This window comes from Eutrema salsugineum, unplaced genomic scaffold, assembly GCF_000478725.1.
Source record: "Eutrema salsugineum unplaced genomic scaffold, Eutsalg1_0 scaffold_7, whole genome shotgun sequence".
Classification (NCBI taxonomy): Eukaryota; Viridiplantae; Streptophyta; class Magnoliopsida; order Brassicales; family Brassicaceae; genus Eutrema; species Eutrema salsugineum.
The window spans coordinates 941,248-967,277 of NW_006256486.1; the positions used below are offsets into that span (position 1 = coordinate 941,248).

Sequence of the window (26,030 nt, forward strand, 5' to 3'; positions counted from 1 at the left end):
ATGCAACAAAAAAAAAAATTTGCGAGGTAAAAATATGTGTGTCAAAATAAATATAATAAACAGTCTATTTTTTTCTTACTAATCTCTGTTATGTTAGTGATTATACTGTTTATATTGACAAAACATAGTAATAGTTAGGACTGGAACAGAGCCAGATATCCGGACTTTTCAAGGTATCCGGATCCGGATCCGGATTCGCCGGATAATCAATTTTACTATCCAGATCCGGATCCGAAAACTCCGGATATTCGGAGACCGGATATCCGGTTTGAACCAAATATTTACGGATATTCGACTGAATATCCGATTTTGTATATAATTAAAATGTATCAACATAGCAAAAATTAAAAAGCATTCAAATAGCATTCAAGTAGCAAAAAATTTAAAAGTTTACATAGCAAAAGAGAAAATAGTAATAGAGAAATTAATTTATCTTCATATCCATGTGTTATCTATTTTCATGTTTTTTTTCTCACAATCTGAAATATAAAAATTATAACGGATATCCGATTTCAAAATTTTCTATTATCTGGATCTGTATCCGAAATAACTGATTACTTAATTTCACTATCCGGATCCAAACTCCACGTATATTCTGTTTTTACGGATCGGATAGGACCGGATACTGGATCAGATACCGGATAATAATTCCAGCCCTAGTAATAACTAACATGTGTGGTGCGTCTGTGAAAAAATTCTCTCTCCAATTGCCAATGTACCCTTTATCCATAATGGTATTTTCGTCCAAAAACTTCCACATTGTTACTTGCTTAATTATCTGATTTTCGTGATTATATTCTTCATCAATTATTGGATTTTGATTATTCATTTAATTAACCCTTAAAATAATAGTAAGAAATCTTTTAAACCAAAATTAACAAAAATAAATGTGGGATAGTGGTGTTATATCGATGAATCCTAGAAAGCGACAAATAAAGCCTTAGGTCTAGCTTGGTATTAATTTAAGTACAGAATAGAAGGATAAATTATGGATGCAAAAAATGTCCGCAAGAACACGAAAGTGTGGACAATTTACTACGAAGTGTTTTGATATACCTCATACATTTACATAATGTAAGTTTACATCATCGGTTAGGATTACTGAACTGATTTAAATACCAAAACTTTCGGAAAAGAAAAAAATTTATCTTCGATCTTCTAGCATATTTGATCTTTTTTTTGAAGATTGGTCTTTATTTAGATAACCATAACTCCATAAGTTTTCAGAACAAAACAAATACCATAATGTTTTGTGATTATTTCTCCAAATTCTAAAGTAAGACTATTCACAACTATCGATAATATTTATAGTATTGATAAGGCTGGGATAATCAATCTAATCGAACCGAACCGAGATTCTCAGTTTCAGTTTGTTTAGTTCTCTTTCTCTCAGCTGAACCGATTGCCAGATATCCAATTGGTGAGTTCACTTACCCGAGAATTTTGGTTCAGTTCCAGTTTGGATGTTGGATCGATCTGATTCGTTTCTCGGTTACTGTTTTTTTTTTTAATAACTAGAATTTCACTAATACCCGAGTTTAGCTGAACTAAACTTAACCGAAATTATTGAATTTTATCCAAAAATAACCCACTTTAACCTTTTTCTAAAGAACAAAGATTCGGTTAATTTTGGGTTTTGTAATTTGATTGAGTTATCAGTTAATCTCGGCAGCGTCTTCAAATCAATGCGGTGAACCGATAATCAAACTAACCAATTCGGTTTGGTTCGGTAACCGAAGTCCCAGCCCTTCTATTAAATTTCAATCTTTGATTCTGGTCATTTTTTACCATCTCCCAACGAGAAGCAAAAAAAAAGTCGTAAATAATTTCATATTGGTACCACAAGTTGGCCCACTTCTTCTTACACGCTATACTATGTGAATAAATATGTTCTCCATGTCAACTATAATGTCCAAGTGAATAATTCTTACACGCTATATGAATAAATAAGAAAAAAAAAATATGGAGGATCTTCTCCATGTCAACTATACTGTCCAACTGAATACTTCTTACACGCTATATGAATAAATAAGAAAAAAAATATATATTTGGAGGATCTTCTCCATGTCAACTATAATGTCCAAGCGATTACTTCTTACACGCTATATGAATAAATAAGAGAAAAAATATATATGGAGGATCTTCTCCATGTCAACTATAATGTCCAAGTGAATACTTCTTACACGCTATCTGAATAAATAAGGAAAAAAAATATATATGGAGGATCTTCTCCATGTCAACTATGATGGCCAAGCGAATATTTCTTAAACGCTATGTGAGTAATAGTATGCCCTCAAAGTCGTACAGAAAGAGGCTACAAATATAACATTATGCACGACGTAACGTGCTATTCTTTGTTTTATAAACATCTAACTTTATAACGTCCTTTTTTTTTCTTATAACAAGGGTAAACCGAGTTTTCATAATCCGATTAATCATTTGGATGAGTGATACCATCGACTAACCCACTCATCGGGTTTTCAAATAAACCTAAAGTGTGACACCATCTTAGACTGACCAAATAGGAGTGGTTAGATAATTCTGCACTTGCGAAGAATCGATCCTTCACCTACCACCACCACTTGGTTATCAATTACGAAATTATTTAAATAGTGTAAGGGTAATGCATCAAATTCAAAAGGCAAGTTAAGAAGGAACATAATAAATCAATAACAACGCATCATTCTCGTAAGACGTAAGCCTTCTTCGACAACGCATCTGCTGCATTATTCTTCTCCCTATGAACATGATGAAGCGAACAATGAGGCAATTTTGAAGTCCAATACCTCAATTAGTTTCCACTTTCCAATTTTAGTGCTTTCTGTTTTTTCATTGATCAGATTTGCAAGTTCTAAGTTGTCTCTTTCAAACTAGATATGACGCCATCTTTTGGACCATATAAATGATCTGAATTCTGAAGAACATGGATTATCGTTCATTTTAAAACTCGTAATTCATTTTACTATACTTGTTATTACTTTTTCTGAAAATTTATACTCCTTATTATTTAAATCTATTAGCTAGTAATTTAATTTGAATTAAAATTACTTTGATTTTTTTGGAATTAATATATTCATTTTTTATTTTTATTATAATAATAATCATTACTAGATTCTACCATGTACATCTGCACAAGATTTTTTTTTTGTTTATCGAATTTTGTAGTATAATTTCTGTTTTTAAGTTTATATAGAATTATTTTATATAATTATTTGTGCTTTTAGATTTATATAGAATTATTTTTATAGAATGTGTTTTTAAGTTTATATAGAATTAAACATAAACAAATATATATATATATATATATATATATAAATATATATATAAATATATTCAAAACAAAACTAAAAAAACCTTATAATTTATATAAAAATTATGAGTTTGGCGGAACCAGAAAGTTTTTTCATTGGGGGCATATATGGGGCATATATGAGTTTATTAGTGGGGCGTTCATAGTTTACTTTATAAATTACATCAGTTTTTAATAATTTACTGGGGGCATATGACCCCAAAAAACTGTATGTGGTTCCGCCACTAAGTTTAATGCTGTAATATTTTAATATTTTATTTAAAATATAATATATAAAAAAATCTTATTAAATATAATTAATTGCATATAATTATTATTAACAAAATACTCATGCTATACATAAAATCTAGTATATCTAAGTTTAAAATAATGAACACACATAACAATTAATTTCCGATTAATCTCTGTTTTCTTTGCTAAGCGCTAGATACACCTCAACCGCCCAACGCCTAACGCCTAGCGAACATATGGTATCAGTATTCATTTCATTGTGTTGGTCAATTGAATACTTCTTCCGCGATATGTGAATATTTAATAATATGGCAACAAATTCGTACAGAAAGAGCGTATATATATATATATATATATGCACGACGTTGCATCTTGCATGACGTAACGTGCAATTACTACGTAGTTTTGTTTATCAATAGTGGTGGTACAACAAGTTGGGCTTCTTGTTTTGTATTTCTTTATTTTTAAAGTCAATGGGGTGGATTTCATCACCCTAAAGGTTTCTATGCAAAAGTAAGAAATGTTGTAAAGAAGTTCAACAGAAGGATACAAAAGTTAACCTTATTGTTTGACGAGCGTTTTTAGGCACTCCTAAAAGACTGAAAGGATGCCGATCGCCGAGACGATGATTCTATCAGCTGTCCTACAAAGCCTGGTGAAGTTGTTAACGACTCTCGCTGTGGAAAACTTTTTCAAGGGGCGAGGACAAAATGAGACCATACCGGGGAGGCTGAATTCCACACTTTTGACAATAAATGAAGTGCTTATTGATGCGGCGGATCAGCAAATAACGAGGAGGGCAGTTGAAACTTGGGTCAATGAGGTGAAAGATGCAGTTTACGAGGCCGAGGATGTTCTTGATGATATTACTACAGAAGCATGGCGTCGAAAAGAAGCTACCAACTGGCTTCGGCTTGACAGTGTGCCCTCCCTTTCGAAGTCCAAGCTTCAGATGGTCACGGAGAGGCTCGAGAAACTAGAATTACGGAAAAATAGCCTCAATTTGAAAGCGGACACAAGGTGCAGACACATAGCAAGATCGACGACAACATCTTCTCTAATACGCAAAGAAGACGTGCTTGGCAGGGAAACAGACATGGAGAATATCATGGGATTCTTGATGGCGGATATTTTAGACACTAACAATAACAATATATCCGTGGTAGCCATCGTGGGCATTGGAGGAGTTGGCAAGACCGCGCTTGCACAGCTCCTGTACAATGAGGTGCGGTTTGAGAATCATTTTACAAAAGCCTGGATTCATGTGTCAGAGAAGGTTGATGTTTTAAGCATTACCAAGATAGTTTACGAGTCGTTCACTTCAAGACCATGTCATTTCACTGACTTAAATCTACTCCAGGATAAGTTGAAAAAGAAGTTAGGAAGTAGCAAAATTCTGCTCGTTCTTGATGATCTGTGGAAGTGGAGTGAAACTTTTAGGGACTGGAATCTGCTATGCCAACCCTTTGCATCTGCTGCTCAGGGGAGCCTAATTATTGTGACAACGAGAAGTCACCATGTGGCGGAACACGTGCATGCTAGCCGCATACACACACTTCAGCCTCTTTTACCTGGAGACTGCTGGAGGCTGATTGAAGAACAGCCACATGGTGTTAAGAAGCAGGATCTTAATCGAGAATTTGGAACCCTTGCAGAAAAGGTAGTTCCCAAGTGCAATGGTCTACCTTTGGCTGCGAAGGAATTTGGCAATTTGTTATGGTCTAACGTAGAAGTTGGTTACTGGAAGAGAATCTTAAAAAGCAAGATCTGGACTGCTCCAACCGATTCGACCAAGATACTCCCTGTTTTACGAGTCAGCTATCATTACCTTCCGCCTCACCTGAAACGATGTTTTGCCTACTGCTCCATATTTCCAAAAGGTTATGCCTTCGATAAGAATAATGTAGTTCTTTTATGGATGGCAGAGGGACTTTTGGAGCAGGACAAAACCATAGAGAGGATGGAAGATGTTGGAGATGGATACTTTTCAGAACTAGTTTCAAGGTCGCTTTTCCAACGAGACAGTACTAAACCGACAAAGTTCATAATGCATGATCTTATCAACGAGTTGGCTCAATTTGCAGCGGGGGAGTTCTGCTTTAAGTATGAGGATGGAATTGAAGAGATAACAGGAAAAACAAGGCACCTGTCGTACCTGCGTGAACAATATAGTGGTGAAGCTGATAAGTTTGAGAAAGTGCCCGGTGCAAAGTTTTTGCGAACTTTTCTTCCTTTGAGCCTTGAAGATACTTCTAAATCCTGCAAATTAAATGGCACGGTCAGCGACAAGATACTCCCGAAGCTTACCCGCCTGCGTGTATTGTCTTTGTCTCATTATAGTATCGAGAAGTGGCCCCCACATATTTTCAAGAATATGAGGCATATCCGGTACTTAGACCTCTCTAATACTAATATCAAGAGTCTTCCAACATCTGTTTGTTGTCTGTATAATCTTGAAACACTTCTACTCTCGTACTGTCCCGATCTGATCCAACTGGACGAAGCTATCTGCAATCTTATCAGGATGGAACATCTTGGTCTGACTTCAACGGGGTTGAAACAGATGCCAATACAAATTGGTAGATTGAAGAGGCTCCATACTCTTACAACTTTCGTTGTTGGTGATGGAAAAGGGGCGAAGATTTCCGCACTTGGCGATCTCATAGAGCTTCGCGGAGAACTTACCATTCTTGAGCTGCATAGAGTTGGGGATGTCAGGGATGCAGAAGAAGCAAATTTGGAGACCAAGATCCATCTAAAAGTGATAGATTTTACCTGGAGAACATCGGGTCCTCTCTATAACCAAATCTCAGGGAAGCTGAACGAAGACGCGATCTTTGAGAAGTTACGTCCACATAACAAGATAGAGGCACTCACCATAACAAAATATTATGGAAATAGTTTCCCGGCGTGGATGAGTGAGCCTTCATTCTCTAGCATCGTATCCTTAGGTCTCTCTGAATGTCAATTGTGCAAGTCTTTGCCATCTCTTGGGCGACTATCAGCTCTCAAGGATCTTCACATTTCAAAAATGAGGGAGCTGAAAAGCATAGGTTCAGAATTTTACACCAGCCATCCTGAAAGGCCTCATCAAGATCAGCAGCCGTTTAGGTCCCTTAAGATGCTGACATTTGAAGACATGCCAAATTGGAAAGAGTGGGTAAATGTAGAAGTCTTCGGAGGAACGCTGTTCCCTAATCTTGAGGAACTTTTCATAGTAAGATGTCCACAACTGACCAGTGATCTACCGGGCCGTTTCCCATCTCTGATCTCTCTTCAAATTCATCAGAGTAAAAGCTTAGTTTTTCAGCAGGATGCCTACAAGTACCCAAAGCTTCCACCACTAAACTAATAATACATAGAAGCCATGAATTTCTTGCTACACTTCCTCTCTCGGGTACTTCTCTAAACTCGAAAAAACTTAAAACGTTTCCAAGTGCAGGTTCCAATCATTTCAGCTCTTAGATGAGGTTTTTACCTGATTTCAGGTCCCTAAGAAGGTTGAGAACCAGCGACTGCCCAGATCTGACGCTTCTTACGCAGAAGCCTACACCAACATCACAACCTGTAACTTGCAATCTCAAACTGCAGGAATCTCGTGATTTGATTTATGCCAGAGAAATTTTTTTCAGTCTGACGAATGTCAAACCCTTTATCTCATTTTCCTTGATTCGAACTTTTATTTGTAATGCGAGAATTGCAGAGAACTTGAATTTTGTACTTTGTAACTACATTTGTCCTATTTCGCCATGGATTTATTCCTGCCATCTGCAGATTATGAAACCCTTCTTTCCAATCTACTCTGCTCATTCAATTGTTCTGTGTATTTTCATTATTTCTTTTCAGGGGAGTCCTGAAATGAAAGAAACTAGTGATCTCTCATCCGAGAATACTAAAAGTACAGGGACTAATTTTGGTATTAGTGGATTATTGTCAATTCAAGTAACGTCGTTCCCTTGAATCGGGAAAACCCCTTCCTCTAGTCTCAACACTCTTAGGATACTCAAACCTTCCATCGTCATTTTCGAATTTCGATTCTTGCTTGAAGAATTCACCAGATGAGATGTGTTTTAGGAAGAAGATTGTCAAACCCTAATAATGGCTTTACCCTTGCATCCTGCTAAAAAAGGTGAGGTTTTTGGTTGTTGCTGAACCTGTAAATGAATCTTATTCTAAGTGGGTTTGCTTGTATTCATATGGTTTTTTTTCGGCATTGAATCACATTGATTACTTCTCGGAATGTTGTTTCTCAAATGAAGTTAGTTTGGGTTCTTTGTGCTTGAAAACCTCTTTTTTGGAGGTTCATTCGATGATTCAAATAGAAAAACTTTGTTTTTAATTTGGTTTACATTGTCAATTCTTGCAACTCTTACATGATCTTTACATGACATTTTATCAATTGAATTTTGCTAAACTTCCTGTTTTTTTTTTCTCTGGATTACAGAGAAGAACCAACTATAACCAAGGGAGGAAATTGAGGTTAACTGGAAGAGCTTCTAAGGCTCAAAAAAGTATTAGAAGAACAGTGTATGTATCTGACATTGATCAGAGTGTAAGTTACTTAGGCTTCTCACTTTCTCTTCAGATTTTTTGCAGAAACGGAATTTATTTTTGTATTATTGTAATTATACATTCTTCTCTTCAATTAGGTGACTGAGGAAATCCTGGCTGGCTTGTTCAGCAGCTATGGGCAAGTAAGTTCAAAACTACAAGATTCTCTTCCTTTCAACTCAGTTTCAGTGAAGTAAAAGAAATTGCATTTTTTCTTATGAAGGTTGTTGATTGTCGAATCTGTGGAGATCCAAATTCGGTTCTTCGTTTTGCATTTGTTGAGTTTTCTGATGATCGTAAGTTAAAGCTGTTGGATTTTTAAGTCTTCTTTACTAAAAAATTCAATGTGAACTTTGACTTACATTTGCAAGAATCTGTTCCAAAACAGAAGGTGCACGGGCGGCTCTAAGTGTCGGTGGAACAATGATCTGTTATTACCCAGTTAGAGCCTAACCTTCAAAAACTACTATTCTTACAGTGAATCCCACATTTCTCCCCGGAGTATAAAACAAGAGTTTCCATTTTGTGAAATTAGATTTCACGTTTTGAGTTTTTTATAAACTAAACTTATGGTTTCCTTTGGTGTTTTATTCAGTCAGAAGATGAAAGGGAGATGTGTACAAGAATGTAAACACATGTTCTATCGGTTAATTTTTATGTCTATTTTGCATTTGCGTACTTGTTCCCGGTCTTAAGATGCTTCTATAAACTTGCAGGCCATGAAGATGATGTCAAAACTTTCTTTGAGTCTGCTTGCGGTGAGGTCAGTCTAGAACCCGGAAACTACTGTGTCCTCTCTCTCTCGCAAAGACAATATGAAATTTGAAAATGCAACAAAAAAAACACTTCTTCCTTCATACAGGTTACTCGCATAAGGCTTCTTGGTGACCAATTGCATTCTACTCGCATAGCTTTTGTTGAATTTGCCATGGTAAGCTCCTCAGATCCTGTTGAAAAACCGCAGCTATTGTTTCTTCTTCCACTAGTGTGTACAAGTAAAGCTAAATTTCTCAGAGGCTTATGATTCTTTGTTTTTATTTTGTTGTTGTTATTGTTGCGTTGGGGATGAAATAGGCAGAGAGTGCAGTTGCAGCGCTCAACTGCAGCGGAATAGTCTTAGGATCTCAGCCCATAAGGTACATTTAGTTCTCTTTTGCAACAAATATTTCATTGAATATCGGAAATTGATATGATATCTTTGATTTCTTCAGGGTAAGCCCTTCAAAGACACCAGTGAGATCACGAACCACTCGTTCACCATCGACAAACTAGGAGAAACAGACTCAATACTGGCTTTTGCTGATGAAGGAGAGTGATGCAGCATTTCATTTCTCATTTAGTAATTCTACCATTTTTCAGTTATCTTTTATTTTATTTTCATAGAGCAGTTATCTTTCCAGTTCTGTAGTATCTGGAAAGCAAAAGCAACCATGAACATGCTTCTTGAATTTTGGAGTTCTTGTTCTGAGTTCTTAGACTCATTTGAGTTATATCATCTTTCTCAAACCAAATTTTTGTTGGTGTTCGTAATGGATAAGATCTCGTTATTCTTTTTATTTTTTTTTATCTCGTGTAGATGATTTAGATTTATTGTTATGTCGACGGTTGCTGCTAAACTCGGACGAGCATGACTTTTGGCCAAACAGCTCTAATTAGAGGGCGTTCTTAGATTGATCGAAAATATAGATCCTTTTTCGTCTGTTATACAAAATTTAGGGCCGGAACTGAAAATATGCAATAATTGGTCACGTGATACGGCATCGTTTGTGAAAACCCATACTAATACTGTATGTCGAATTAACACAGTAGCTCTAAAGTCTAAACCCTCGAAATCTTCCATCGCCATTGTTTGCTTGAAGAAATCTCCAGATGAGAGGTGCTATAGGAAGAAGATTATCAAACCCTAATAATGTCTTTAGCCTTACATCAATAGTCAAGCAGACTCCATTTCTAATCCAACCCACTTCTCATTTCTCCTCTTCCTCCGACGGCGCTGGCCGTGGCCGTGGACGAGGTTCTGGATTCGGCGGTGGAGATGGAGGATTTCCCGCCGCTGGAAGGGGACAATTCGGTATCAATCGTGAACCGGAAAGGGCTAACGAAGCGGCGGGTCACGGACGTGGCTCGTCGGAATCGCAATCTCCCGGTGGATATGGTCACGGTCGTGGCCGTCCGATCCAATCTGACCCGATTTCACCTGCGTTTTCCTCTTTTGTTAGACCGGATTCTCCTAGCGTTGGCCGTGGAAGAGGATCCGTCGGATCAGACCCGGTTTCACCTTTCGCTGCTCCGTCGCCTCCGCCGCCCAGGGATCAGTCTCATCGTCCCCAATTGAGCAGTGAAGAGCAACCGCAATCTCCGCCTGTCTTTGCGAAGCTTCAGGAGATGAAGGATGCAACATCGTCGCCGCCGCCACCACCAACAGAGTCTAAATCTGGGCAAACCGCTCCGCTCAACAACATATTCAATGGTTTAGGAAGCGAGTTTTCACAACCTAATCAGAGAATCGTTCCAGGAAGTGGAGCAGGTCGAGGAAAGCCTTTTGTGGAATCCGCTCCATTGCAACAAGAAGAAAATCGCCACATTCGACGCCCTCAGCCTCCGCCGCCGCAGCAGCAGCAGCAGCGATCGCAACCGCAACCGCAGCATCAGCAGAAGCGGGTTCAACCGCCCAAGGATGAAGCTCCCCGGCCGAAATTGAGTATTGAAGAAGCTGGAAGAAGAGCAAGGAGCCAGCTTTCACGCGGTGAAGCTGAAGGAGGCGGTTTAAGAGGAAGAGGTGGAGGGAGAGGAAGAGGAAGAGGAGCAAGAGGGAGAGGGAGAGGAAGAGGTGGTGAAGGATGGAGAGATGTTAAGATGGAAGAGGAAGCTGAACAAGAGGCTATCAGTACATTCGTTGGTGATTCTGCCGATGGAGAGAAATTTGCTAACAAAATGGGACCTGAGATTATGAAAATGCTAGCAGATGGTTATGAAGATATATGCGAGAGGGCTTTGCCGTCTACTGCTAATGATGCCGTTTTGGACGCTTATGAAACCAATCTCATGGTAAAGTTTCCGTGGCTTCTTACTCTCTAGTGATTTTCTTGAAAAGCTTACAACTTGATGCAGAGAATGCTGGCACTGAAACTTAAAGTAGTATTTGGAATAGTGAATTCACGAGAAAGCAATGTCGCTATAATGTGGTAGTATATGGATCATAGCTTGTGGCGGCTTTGAGGTGATTGTTAACTTAATAGGCCTGTATGATTCTCAGACTGATAACAGCCTCTGAGTTTTTTTGTTCTTTCATTGTGAACTTTTCAGCTAATGGAACGATGGAAAAAGTGTTTTTTTTGTTTGTTGTTGTTTGGCTTTGCATGAAAATGGATGTTGAGACTCTAAGTTTTCTCTGTCTATAGATTGAGTGTGAGCCAGAATATCTGATGCCGGCCTTTGGTTCGAATCCTGACATTGATGAGAAGCCACCAATGTCTCTGCGCGAGTGCCTTGAGAAGGTGAAGCCTTTTATAGTGGCTTACGAGGGTATCAAGGATCAAGAAGAATGGGAGGTAAGCATGTTCAATTTGTGATATCTGCTTTTTATGGGTCCATGCAATATTCTTTCCCCTGTTTGACCACTTTGATATTTTCACTTTTTGCAGGAAGCAATTGATGAAGTGATGGCGCAAGCTCCCCTTATTAAAGAGATTGTTGATCACTACAGTGGTCCTGATCGAGTAACTGCTAAGAAACAGAACGAGGAGCTGGATAGAATTGCCACAACAGTTCCCAAAAGTGCACCTGATTCTGTGAAACGATTTGCAGATCGTGCTGCTCTTAGTCTTAAGGTGTGTATCACTTTAACCAAACATCACTCTCTTTTATAAGATTCATCTTCAGACGTATTGATGTTTTTCTGAAACTTGGGCAATGCAGAGTAATCCTGGTTGGGGTTTTGACAAGAAATACCAGTTCATGGACAAGCTCGTCGCAGAGGTGTCGCAGAGTTACAAATAGAGAACTCTGGTTTCAATTTTTTTTTAAAGGTTCATCGCTGCCTTTGATTCTAGATCTTGCCTCGACTTAGACGGTACCCGTTTATTTTCCATGATACGTTTCCAGGGTTTCCGTAATAACGGCATTGTTCTACCAATCTTTGCAAGTCAGAGATTATGCTGTGCACCTGTTTGATGGGTTTCTAAGCCTGTTTTTGGATATTTGTAAACGGGAAAAAGAAAGGTTTTTATGGTTATAGTGACTAATACATGCCTTAAACCTAAAGAGAACGAAAGAGAGATTATATTGTGCTTGTTCATTATAAATCTCATTTCTTGAAAACAGCTTCGTAGAAGACATATATGGTCACTTATGATAATTGCAGCTGCTGTTGAGGCCGGTGCTTCAACCTCAAGTTACGATCCGCGATGGTTCAACTAAATGGTCTGAAATGGGCTGAAATGTGTGTGGTTCTCATTCTTCTTACTTACCGCGAGACAAACGAATCGTTGCGTGGTCCGAGTTGTCTGATTATTTATACATTTACATTAGCAATTTGCTATAAAAATATATTGGATATAATATGTATAGTCAGAGTGAGTTGGACATTTTTCTACATTTTTGCTTAGTTATAGTAGCAATTAGCTTGAATCGATCACCTATGAATTAGAACGAATTAACGGTTACATTCGTTGGGAGAATAGAAATTTCTTCTGCAACTTCTTGTATTGTTTTGAACTAAGTATCGTTTATTTATGAATATACAAAGTCAACTGACATTCAGGGATACATATCTTGTGATATAAAAGGACACTTAATCATATTTGTACAGAAAAAAGCTCAAATGTTATGTTGTTTCCTCAGCCGGAAGAAGAAAAAACCTTCGTCGACCTCTTCTCCGTCGCAGGATGTCAAAAAGGGTAAAACGGGAAAGAAAGATGGAGGGTTCGTGTGATGACGTCAAGTACTAAGACAACCACAAGCAGGGCTTTTAGCCGCGGCAAAGGCTGTCTTTGTGGTGACGGTGGCGGTTGTGGAGGTTGCGGTGGTTGTGGTGGTTAAAGATTTTTGGGTGTAATTATGTAATGGTATCACATTCGTCTGATATGATCGTAATGTTTGTATAAATGTAAGGTTTTCTGTTGCGTAGTCATCTTTTGTGTGAATGGAAATTGAATATATTTGATCTTTTGTATAATGAATCATATCGGTAAACATTTACTATTTGTTATTGTGAGATTTCAAGTTATTTTTACACTTCTTTTTCTTCTTCATACGCTCAACACTTAATCAAGATTTTGTGAATAACATGAAATTTTAAGAAAGAATTAAAAATATAGGACAAAAAAACACTACTATTGTCCCCTTAATACTTATATAAAATAATTTGTCCCCCTAAGACTTCTACAAATATTTTAACCTCTTTTACCATTTTAATTCAAATTTAACAATAAAAGTTAAATTCTTAAAAAAAAAAAATTACTCTTACAATGTAGAAGCCGCCTCCTACCACCCATCTCCTTCATCGTAAAAAAAAAAGTTCAGAGAACTTCTCATTCCTCCTTCACCGGAACTTCTTCTCTATCTCCGGTAAGTTCCGGCGAACAGCCGTCCTCCTCTAAGTTATGAAGAAAACGTGAAAGTTTGTAGGTTAGGAGGAGAAAAACGCTAAATTGAGGAGGGGAAGAAAAAAAATGGCGACAGAATTCTCTAAATTGAAAAAAAATATTTCAAAAATTAATTAGGAAATTAAATATTATGAAAAGGAAAGTAATATATTCTCCTAGATCTGCTCTTAAATTTTCGGAAATTCATTTAACTGAATTGTAGAATAGGTATTCTATAATTGTAGAATAAAGGGTTTCCGTAGAAATGAGATTCTACTAAGTTTGTAGAACAAAAAGTTTCCGTAGAAATCCAATTCTACTAAGATGTAGAACAAAGAGTGAACTATAGAAATATAATTCTACTAAACTGTAGAACAATGATAAATTTATAGAATACGGTTTCACAGCTTTGTAGAACATAGAAGAAATGTAGAAAACTAATTCTATATTTTTAATAGAAAACTAATGAAATAGTAGAAAGCCTATTCTATAATTTATAGATTTATAGAATGCATTTTCTACTAATTTGGAAAATATTTGTAAAACAAATGTTTAAATTTTTTTTTAAAAATATATTCTATTTCAGAAAGTATTCGTAATTTCCTTTTTGATTTTTCTAAAATTTTTTAGACTGTAAAACTATTTTTTTTTTAATTTTTGAAATCCTATAAAAGGGTATTTATGTCCAGAAGTAGCCAAATTTGAAAAAGTCTTAAAGGGACAATATTACAGATTTTTTGTCCTATAAATATAAACTACCAATATAAAGGTTTTCTGTTGCGTAGTCATCTTTTGTGTGAATGGAAATTGAATATATTTGATCTTTTGTATAATGAATCATATCGGTAAACATTTACTATTTGTTATTGTGAGATTTCAAGTTATTTTTACACTTCTTTTTCTTCTTCATACGCTCAACACTTAATCAAGATTTTGTGAATAACATGAAATTTTAAAAACTTACTTTCTATTAAAAAAAACTGTTAATTTTTCTTCTTCTAAATATCACTAAGATTGTAAAATTTTATTATGTTCTTTATCACGACAGTATTATTGTAGTATGTATACTAAAAGGTTTGCTATACTTTCCCAAACACACTTTCAATACCACTTGATCTGATAATTCGTATTCACTGTCTATCAATTTTTTGTTTTGGTGGTAATATTTCAGTTTTTATACCACTATCAAATTTAGGAACATACGCATGGCTTAGGACTTAAGAGTCTAAATTTCTGTCATACGTTTAATCATGATTTGGCAGTAGGGTAGCATACATTTTGCAACGGTTATCATTTATCCGTCGTGAGATTATGTGGATATTAGATGAAAATTTCCATTAAAAATTTGGATAATGTATAGAGTCTATGCAACATTACCAGCATGCATGACTAATGTGTATGGACTGGGTAAGTCACGGGCCATCTATTTTTCGTAATTTTATTGGAAAATCACACTTGGTCTTCGAATAAGCTCATCATCTATCTAATTTCTTAAAACTATTTCATTCAGAAAGAGAATGTGTATACATATCAAGTTTCGTTGTCGCACGTACACATATGGCATATCTAATAAATATTCAAACCATAAAATCTAAAATGTCTTTTTCCATGGAATTTCAACTTTTCAATCTTTTACTTGGGATCTTATAGTTAATCAACAAGAAAATGTAAAACGCGACAACATTTGACATTTCCATTGCAAGTGCATAGGTCATAAGCCCAACTCAATAGGAGAAATTGTCTTTCTCTGTGACCGGCACTATAATTGAGCTTTCATATAATTAGCAATAAGCTATAAATATTTTGGATAATATAGTCAAGAGAGTTATTCATTTTTTTCCTTTACATTTTTGCTTAGATCTATATTCGAATTTTCTTCTGCGATTTCTTTATTGTTTTTGTTTAAAATAAATTGGTTATGAACATGTCGTAAGTTATACATACAAAGTCAACGGAGATTTAGGGTATCTATCTGTGAAAGGACACTTATTCATATTTGTATCATCATAGATTCGTAGATGTTTCCAAAAAGGTCCAAAGAATTGAGTTTTGCAATATGGTGGTGATGTTTCGTATGCTGAAAATGTTAAACCGGGAAAGAAAGATGGAAGGGGTTTTTCCCTTTCGAAAAAAAGAGATGGAAGGTTTAGTGTGATGACGTCAGGCCCTAAGACCAAATGTTTATATTTTTTTTTTATCCGTAATTTCTCGGGAAAAGCTTGCTTGGTCTTCGAACAAACTCAATCATCTCGTTTCATTATATATATCAAGTGTAATTGTTGCACAAATGACATATCCAATGAATATTTAAATTCATAAATCTATATAAATGTTTTGTTTCCATGGAATGTCAACTATTCAGTCTATTAATTTGGATCTCATTTTAGATTTGACCTCATAATATATACACTTTCTTTAGTGAAAAGTTAATCAACAAGAAAAATTCCATTCATTTGATAGTTGATTGAAATTTCGACTGCAATTACTTGTGTACGTCGGAAAAATAAATAGGTTAATGTTGTAAGCTTATATTCAACGTGACCATTTCAATGGATACATATTTGGAGCTGCCTATAAATGAAAGGACAAGTTATCATATTTGTATCATTATACACTTTCAGAAGAACCTTTTTTGGCCATTATACTCTTTTGTAACTACGATCGCGATGGGTCTTCTCTTATGCTATTACTTGTGTCGCAAGGAGGAAGAGCTCACGTCATCACCACCGAGAGGTGACGTAAAAATGGGTGAAACGACTAGAACGAAAGATGGAAATCTTGTTGTCATGACGTCCTCGGGAAAGAGTAAGACCAGAGGCTGCAACAGAGGAGTTCGTGGTGGTCCTTTTGGTGGTTGTGCCGGCGGCGGCGGTTGTGGAGGGGGTTGTGGAGGTGGGTGCGGAGGTGGCGGTTGAAATATATTAGGGTTCTGTATAGTAATTGATGTAATCGAAATGATTCCTTGTGCATGTGATTTATTTATTTGTGCATGTAAGATTTGAATGTGTGATTCTCTAGTGTGAGAGTGGAAACTGAATTATGTATGTAATATATCTAGTTATATTTCATATGATGGATTATATTGCTAAACGTACAAACGATAACTGTATAAATGCTAGGGAGAATTGAAAAAAAAAGAACAATTTTACCATATGTTTGTAATTCTAAACCTTCTGATATTTCATTTGTATAGATGACTAAATTAGCTTTAGTTAAAGGGAGAATTTCAGATTTAACCCATATTTCAAAGTCAAACACAAAACTAACCTCTTTTTTTTTTTCTCTCCAACTTTTGTTATTTTCTCACAATTTTATCCTTTCCACTTAAACTATTATCGAAAATGCCATTATACATCTAATAAATCGATTTTTCTTTAATTGGCTAAAGTCTTCTTGGACCTTCTAAAGACTTTTTAATTACGAGAATGCCATCGTCTTCAATACCTTCAACCACCATGAACAACCATGAAAATGAGATAAATGCATTGCTTCGCGCCATCCTTTTGCGGTGAATTCTGGTTTACTCGACACCTGGGTTGTTTAATTTCAGTGAAATCTTAAGTTCTGGGTAGATAAGAGAAACTTAGGGGACCTCAATTTTGTCAAAGGTAATCCTCGCACTTCAATTTCTCCACATTTCAGTTTTTATATCGCGAAAGTAGACTTCTCGTGAACTATAGTTAAGTCTATGAGTCAACATAAGGTTATTTTTGCAATTGACTTTTAAAAAGTAGACTTATTTAAACCTCACCAGAAGTCTACTCGATATCCTTTGAAAACAAAAAAAATCATAGTAGACTTCATCTGACGACTTAAGAAGTCTACGAAAGAAAAGAGGTTATTTTTGTAGTTGACCGTATTTTGACTTCTTAATGTAGACTTCTAACTGAAGTCTACTGTCTACGTCTGCACACGAAGTCTACATTTAGGTTACTTTTGTAGTTTGACCAAAAACGTATAGGTCATTTTTGTGTTTGACTTATGTTTTTCAAAAATTAAAAAATTAAAAAAATTTCAAAAAGCTTCAGTAGACTTCACAAAGAAGTCGACAAACAGTAGACTTCTCTGTGAAGTCTACTTATTGTGTTCGGTCAAACTTAGAAGGAATATTTTTTGAGTAGACTTCATTGTGAAGTCTACTAAAAAAATTCAATTGCAAAAATAACCTATTTTGTTCCGTAGACTTCTATTTATAAAGTAGACTTCAAACGTAGACTGCCAGAGAAGTCTACTCTTACATGAAGTCTACAATAGAAGTCTACTGTGTTAGTCAACGCGGTGGTCAAATGCAAAAGTAACCTTTTTTGCCTGAAGTCTACAACTGAAGTCTACTGAAGGAAAAGTCAACGGAATGGTCAATTGCAAAAATAACCTTTTTTTTAGTAGACTTCAGTAGTAGACTTCTCAATGAAAAAGTAGACTTCTCCTCCAGTCTACATTCGAAGTCTAAATAAGAAGTCTACTTTCCTATGTTTTTTAAAAAACGCGTTTTAAGCAAATGTATAAAATATTTTTCAAACTTTTTGGTTCAGAATTGCCTCTTATTAGGTGATTGGGCTACCCATTGAATTTTATCTCATTTCATTGGATATTCATGGTGGAATCAGAAGTTTCAATTTTTAAGATACTTAGCTTATAAAAGTAGACTTCGTAGTGAAGTCTACGTTTTAAGTCTGCAATAGAAGTCCACGTTTAGACGTTTTTGTAAAAACGCCATTTAAGCAAATCTACGAAAAAAATTTCAAATTTTTTTGTTTACAATTGTTTATTAATAAGTGATTGAACTACCTAGGGTTTATTATTCCGTTTCATTGAATATTTCTTGTTGAATCAGAATTTTCGATTTTTAAGGTACTCAGCTTATCAAAGTAGACTTCATCGCGAAGTCTACTTTGATACAAAAAGTCTCTATGCAGTGTTTGCTAACACGGTTTATATGGTTATTTTTCAGAGGATGGCTCAAATTCCAGTTGTGTACGGTAAGTGGAAGTTTACGGAGAATTCATGGCATTTTGTTGTTGACATTGGCAAAGGTGGAAGAATGTGGTTTTTGAACGATGGTTGCACCTTTGGGCAGCTTACTGAAATGGCGTGAAATGATTATAACTTGGGCAAGAGGACTGAGATCATCGAGTTAACCTACGCACTACCAGTCTCAATGTTGCAAAATATGGCTCCAGATACACCTCCAATGCATGTCACCAATGATAGACAAGTTTCAAGCTTGATTGCGTTAAGCAGAGTACATTTGTTACGCCTTTGTGTGTCCTGTCGAGTGGAGATGGATACTGAGGAGAACCAGGAACGATCAGATGAAGAGTTTGGTGAAGATGTTGAGGAAAATTCAGAAGATTCAACCGATGATGAGGCAGACAGTTCTGATGTGAACGACGATGGAGAAGATGTCGACGATGGAGAAGATGTCGACGATGCAACTTACTCTGACGGAGAAGATTACAGTGTCTACGGAAAAGTGAAAATGAAGATGATGATGAAGATGAAGTCTGTATTGAAAAGGTCAGAACCCGATATGGTGAAACAGGGAGCACGCCCATGTCATGGTCTGATAATATATATGTTGGGGCAAGTTTCCCTACAAAAGAGAAGCTGTTATCAGAGGTTAGACTGACAGCCATAATGTTAAAATTTGCTTTTAAAACACAAAAGTCTACAAAGAACCTGTTTGTGGCTAAATGTCGAGTGGAAGGATGTGCATGGATGGTTAGAGCGAGCGTGAAGAATGATGCATCCACTTTTTGGGTGACAAAATATGTGAAAGACCACACATGTTCAGTAGCCCATCGAATGGCTCACCGTGGGAAGTCTACTCCTAAGTATATTGGCCAGCTGTTTATAAGCTATTTCGGCATAATTGATGGACTTACACCAGAACATGTCAGGGTTTCAATGAAGCATATGTTTGGCATCAGGATGGATTACACTACCTCTTACAGATCTTTGATATATGCCCAACAATTGGTCAGAGGAACAGCTGAAGATGGATATGCGAGTCTCTCAGCTTACCTACATTCAGTGAACAAAGCCAATCCGGGAACTGTATCAGCTCTTCATGTAGATTCGAATAACAAATTCAAATATCTATTTCTCGCATTTGGAGCATCGATTGCTGGTTTTCAATACATGAGAAAAGTTATTGTGGTTGATGGCTGTCATCTAACAGGGAAATACGAGGGTACTTTGTTGGTTGCCACCGCACAAGATGGAAACTTTCAGATTTTTCCTTTGGCCTTTGGAATTGTTGATGGTGAAGATGATGCTTCATGGGAATGGTTTTTTTCTAAACTGCGTGAATGTGTCTCAGATGGTTATCCTTTAGTGATAGTTTCTGACAGACATAATTCTATTAAGAAAGCTTGTGCAACTATTTTCCCATGGGCAAAACGAGGGATCTGCTACTACCATCTACAACATAACATAGTAACAAAGTTTAGGGGGAAGCAGCTGTTGTACTTGGTTAAACGTGTGGCTTATGCTTACAACCTCTATGACTACAACCGGTACATGGCGGAGTTGAGACAGATCAAGCCTGACCTTGCTGACTATTTGGAAGAAGCCGATGTCTCTCTTTGGTCCCGAGTTCACTTTGTTGGAGACAGATACAATATTAAGACTAGCAATGTCGCAGAGTCTATAAATGTTGCACTTAAGAAGGCCCGAGGATATCCCATTTCATTCCTCTTGGATTTCATACGAGAGAAGCTTGGTCGGTGGTTTTTAAAACGCAGAGAGGATGCTTTGAGTCTCACAACACATAATACTCGGGGAGTGGAGTATTTGCTGGCGATTTGTGGACATTATGCAGATGCAATGGAGGTGGACCGAATTGACACTTGGAGATACTATGTGAAAGGAGGAACCAGGAATTGTATTGTTGATTTGGAACATGGAATGTGTGAATGTGGTGTGTTTTACATCGAGAAGATCCCATGTTCACATGCTATTGCAGCTGCATTAGCCGGTGGGATAACTGTGGATTCTCTTGTATGTCCGACTTACTAAAAAAACTATTTGTTTGCAGCATACTCTGCCAACATATATCCCCAAATTTCAGAGGTCCAAGAAGGTCCAACATCAATATGTCTGCCACCAGACATTCGCCGTGCACCAGGCAGACGGAAGAAGTCTCGGTGGCAATCATGGCTAGAAATTGCTAGGAGGAAAAGCAAGAAGCCAAGGAAGCTGCACAAAGTATACAGCTGCTCCCAATGCAAGCAACCTGGTCATACCCAACCGAATTGTGTAAGTTGAGCTAAACTCATCTAACAATGTTGCAATTTTTATTTAATATACTTAGCCGTCGCTAATCGCAGCCAGGGAAATAACAAGAAGGCTCCGGAATAGGAAGACAAAGCATCCATTGTTCTCAAAGAAGTCTGCTTTGGAAGTCAACTTTAGAAGTCTATTTGGGAAGTCTACTGTCGAAGTCTACTGTTTATGTGTGATAATTAGTTCCACCGGTCATGTTTGAAACGACTTCATATATGTAACTGTTTTAACGACTTTAACGGTGCATATAACCGTTGTACCTGTTTGTGTTCTGTTTTTTTGCTTATAAATTATCGGGTTTAGACGAATTATAGTCTCATTCCAGACCCTTTGAAGATGTCGAACCCGATAAACTTTAACTCTCTCCCCTCCGACATTCTGTGGGATATCCTCCTAAAAATCACTTCTCGTTCCTACCGTGGGCTCTGCATAGCAAGGGTTTTCTCCAAACATCTAAACGACATTTCTAATGAAGAGGGCTTTTTACGAGCCGTAGATCTAATAACTCTGACGATTCCATGGGTCTGGGATCAACATGGGAGGGTTGACGCTTTCTTTCGGCGCTGTTTGGAGTGTAGAAATCCCACAGCGCAATACCTACGAGCCGTTTCTCTAATCTTCTATGAAGATAACATCCAAGAAGGATTTGACTTGCTAAAGGTGTCATCAAATGGAGGATGCCTCATGGCTACTTACACCATGGTTATGTTCTCTTTAACCATGGATGGTAGCCATGATGTATTTAACCATATTCGTGGTATAGCTCCGGCAGATGCAACGAAGATGAGGAAAACTATGCAGCATATTAACAGATGCCCGACCACTTATAAGAAGCCTGACGTGTTTCACGAACCGGTCTTCCATATTTTTGATAAGGCACAATCAAGGAGTTGTGCTTGTATGGATCTGCCAAACCAGCACTGGATGGATGATGAAAGCCTCGTGGACTCATATGGTGACAAACTCTGCAGTCCTTGCTTCTGGAAGATGGAATGTGCCATATTCTGGAAAACAATCCCTGGATTTGCAAATGAATGGCCGCAGTAAAATTAGTTGACTCCATGTTTTATGTTTTTTGGTTTTAGTTTAATGTTTAGTAACTGAGTTACGAATTCAAACCATTCAAACACCAAAAAAAAGAGATTTTGCCCAAAAATATCGGAAACAGTATTCACCTACAACATAACTTAATAACATCAAAGTTAACGATTACAAAAATATAATAGCAGACTACTAGTAATCCATTACAACATAGTCGTCTAACGATTGAAAACATCATTTGCCAGCTGGTAGTAAACATACAGGTAGCAATGCTCACAGATCATTTGATGCTTGAATCCGCATATGGGGATTTCGGAAAACGGATTGGGAAACATCTCATGCACCGTCGGCTCTTTGCAAGCTTCGATCAAATCCATCACTTGATTTGCAATCCCTTCCATGTACTCCATTCGTGACTTCCAACCAGCTATACGGTCAAGGATTACCAGTCCTCTCTCATATAGACCGTATGCAGAGCCGCAAATTGCGAGCATTAAAGTCGCAGTATCGACTCCAGCATTTGACGATTTGCTTAAAAACGTAACGGCACCCTCAATATCGTTATCAACCGTATTCTTGATCATGCCGCGGAGGTACAATGATGTTGGATTACCGGCACTAATCGCTGCCTCAATGAGCATAGGGTACTGCTTCATCAAACTGGGTTTTTGGACGAAGGCACTAAGGTTGATAACCCTAATGACAGATGGATCCTTGAAAGTTTCGTTGAGGAACTTACATGAACAAGCAAACGAGCAAGCGTTTTTTGCAGACTCCCTTGCAACTCTTTCCAAAATATCAACCAGTGCATCGCGGATCTGAGGAAACAATTCATTTGCAAATGCCGACGAGATAACCTCAGCATAATAGCCGATGCTTTTATCCGGGGCTGGCTCAAACCCTTTGGTGTAAAGTCTTCTGGGGAATTCAGAAGCCACCATTATCTAACAAAGATTCCTGCATCAACGGTAACAAAGCTCTAATGAGAAAAACTAGTAACAGTTTTAAACTATACACGAATGAAGTCTACTTTATCAAAATGAAGTCTACTTTATCAAAATGAAGTCTACTTTCCCAAAATGAAGTCTACTTTCAAAAAAAGAAGTCTACTTTCCCAAAATGAAGTCTACTTTCACAAAATGAAGTCTACTTTCACAAAATGAAGTCTACATTATAACAATGAAGTCTAATTTTCAAAATGAAGTCTACTTTCCCAAAACGAAGTCTACTTTCAAAAAAAGAAGTCTACTTTCACAAAACGAAGTCTACTTTCACAAAATGAAGTCTACTTTCACAAAATGAAGTCTACTTTCACATTCTAAGTACAATCCGAGTCGCGAAGTCTACTGAAGCCAACGGAAGCAATCTTAACATAAAAAACAGTATATGAAGCAATCAAAACATCATAAATACTACATATGAAGTCTACAGAACCCAACCGAAGCAATCAATACATGATAAATACTGTATATGAAGTCTACTAAAATAAATCATCGAAATGGCTACAAAGTTTATAGTGTTACCGCCTTTATTAGATGAAGCTGGCGTCGAGAACCTAAGTCAAACCCGACGGAAAAAATTATAGGAAGATAGAAGAAATTTAAGAATTGCTAAGTATATAACTTTGGAACAACATCTACTAACCGTTTTGAGGCAGGAAATGACGTTAACCTCCAACGGCGAAAGCAGATCTGCAAAAAAAAAAAAAACCCTAATTTCAGATCTGGAAACTGGGGATTTCGAAAACGGAACGGTGATGAATACAGAGGAGTAGGGAAGCATGGGGGTGTGGTTGGAGAAAGAAAACTTGCCTGAACGAGTTTATCGGCGGCGGTTCTGTATATCGGTGGCGCCGGAGCAGAGAAACAGAATTCGCCTTCGACCTTTTTTTTTTACACGAAGTCTCGACGGTTTTTTTTTAATGGGATCTGTAAAATTCGTATATATAGTCTGGTAATTCCGTACGGTTCGGGTAAGTTTTTTCCGGTTAAAGTTGCTAATTTTCCGGGGTCTAGGTTAATTTACCCGGTTAAGGGCAGTTTCTCTTGGTTAAGGGAAGTTATTCCCAGTTTAATCTCGGTTAAATGTCCGCTAGGTTAATTTTTACGGTTTAGTAGACTTCAATATCGAAGTCTACAACTTTTAAAATCTAAATAATAAATTTACTTCTACTTAATTTAAAAATATACATTTCCATTTACCAATGTGAAAAAATAATTTTTTTGCATTTGGGTTATGATTACGGAATTTATGATGGTAAATTTCATACCAAAATAATTTTTTATAAATTTTTAAATTAAATTTACAGATTTAATTACTTAGTAGACTTCATTTTATCAAATGAAGTCTACTAGTAGACTTCAGTTTTACTTTAGTAGACTTCGTCAGGGAGAAAACGGTAATTAGGACATCCGTTTTTTGTTTACACATACATGATTAAATGGTCTTTTCACTACCCTTGTAGGTTATATCTGTCAAATGTTTTTCAGGGGTATACTTTTGTATTCAAAATCAAGTTTTGGGTTATTTTTAGCAAAAACCCCTTAGTTAAATCTTTTAAATATCTAATAAACTTTAAATAAATCGTGTTTCCCAAAAAAATGTAAATGCATGTTAATTCCTTTGTTGACAACATAATTTGTCTTTATATTCTACTTACAAATTTTACCATAAGTAAAGGTCGTAAAGATTGAATGAAATATATTTTGTCTAATGTATTTCGTTAAGACTGAGTTTTAGCTCTCTACACATAATAAAGCATCCAAATGACCAATTAAACGTACCGGTTCAATTAATTTCTACAGTAAGAGTAAATTTGCAAATATAATGTATGTATACACAAAATTTAACCATAACAACAATCTAACGTAAAAACAAAACTTTTTTGTCACAACGTAAAAAATTGATGTAATCGAAATGATTCCTAGTGCATGTTATTTATTTATTTGTGCATGTAAGATTTGAATGTGGTAGTATATGGATCATAGCTTTGAGGTGATTGTTAGCTTAATAATAGCCTCTGAGGTTTTTGTTCTTTCATTGTGAACTTAGTCTTTCAGTTAATGGAACGACGGAAAAAGTATTTTTGTTTTTGTTGTTGTTTGACTTTGCATGAAAATGGATGTTGAGTCTCTAAGTTTTATCTGTCTCTAGATTAAGTGTGAGCTAGAATATCTGATGCCGGCCTTTGGTTCGAATCCTTACATTGATAAGAAGCCACCAATGTCTATGCGCGAGTGCCTTGAAAAGGTGAAGCCTTTTTTTAAGGTTTGATCACTTTAACCAAACACCACTCTCTTTTGTTGGATGTGATCAAATCTTCATCATGTTTTATTATTTTATAAGAGTCATATATTATATAATTAAGTAACTGTTTATGTCAGTGCGAATAGATTTGGTAACTGTAAAACAGTTACACATGTATGTATGTGTCTTTACAATAAGGTGTCTTCTAGAGACATGTCCTTTGGTCAATATGTGTCTTTACAATGGGGTGTCTTCTAGAGACATGTCCTTTGGTGAAAATGTGTCATGTAACTATAAATACTAGTTGTTTATCTAATAAAATTGTGTGGTTTTCATTTACAAAGAATCAAGTAAAACATTGAGTGTTAATTAAGAAAGAGAGAGATAAAAAAAAATAGAGTAAAATCTGTGTTGTACGATTCTTAGCCATGTAGACAACTATGCAGCAAGTTATCCCAATCTTCAATGATGAATCATACGGTTTTTGGAAAATCAAAATGGTTACAATCTTGAAGACACAGAAGTTGTGGGAGATTATCGAAAACGGAATCACAGCGAATCCATCTTCTGAAAGCACACTGGAATTGATCAAAGAGATAGAAGATCTACTGATGAAAGACATGTTGGCTCTCCAAATCCTTCAAAGTGCAGTTTCAGAATCCATATTTCCGAGAATTGCTCCCGCATTGACCGCAAGAGAGGCTTGGAACGCTTTGGAAATGGAGTTCCAAGGAAGTTCACAAGTAAAGATGATTAATCTTCAGACCTTAAGAAGAGAC

The 26,030-nt window shown here is 36.6% G+C and overlaps 3 protein-coding genes across 3 annotated transcripts; all 3 read left to right on the forward strand.

Moving 5' to 3' along the window:
- The first annotated feature begins 4,148 nt into the window (after window positions 1-4,148).
- Window positions 4,149-9,599, forward strand: LOC18010706 (putative disease resistance RPP13-like protein 1). The gene is given in 11 exon segments (XM_024150317.1): window positions 4,149-6,758; window positions 7,388-7,483; window positions 7,986-8,093; window positions 8,191-8,235; window positions 8,316-8,388; window positions 8,481-8,593; window positions 8,688-8,719; window positions 8,789-8,855; window positions 8,955-9,023; window positions 9,167-9,228; window positions 9,304-9,599. Coding segments are annotated over 11 exon segments (3,336 nt in total). The 3' UTR covers window positions 9,365-9,599.
- Window positions 9,600-9,922: 323 nt separating this feature from the next.
- Window positions 9,923-12,336, forward strand: LOC18010707 (WAS/WASL-interacting protein family member 1). Its single transcript, XM_006392710.2, has 4 exons — window positions 9,923-11,140; window positions 11,494-11,643; window positions 11,737-11,922; window positions 12,011-12,336. The coding sequence occupies exons 1-4, from the start codon at window positions 9,962-9,964 to the stop codon at window positions 12,089-12,091; spliced, it is 1,596 nt and encodes a 531-aa protein (XP_006392772.1). The 5' UTR covers window positions 9,923-9,961; the 3' UTR covers window positions 12,092-12,336.
- Window positions 12,337-18,847: 6,511 nt separating this feature from the next.
- Window positions 18,848-20,697, forward strand: LOC112082799. The gene is made up of 3 exons (XM_024150318.1): window positions 18,848-19,194; window positions 19,608-19,870; window positions 20,000-20,697. Exons 1-3 carry the CDS (start codon window positions 18,848-18,850, stop codon window positions 20,695-20,697), a joined length of 1,308 nt encoding a protein of 435 aa, XP_024006086.1.
- Window positions 20,698-26,030: the final 5,333 nt, after the last annotated feature.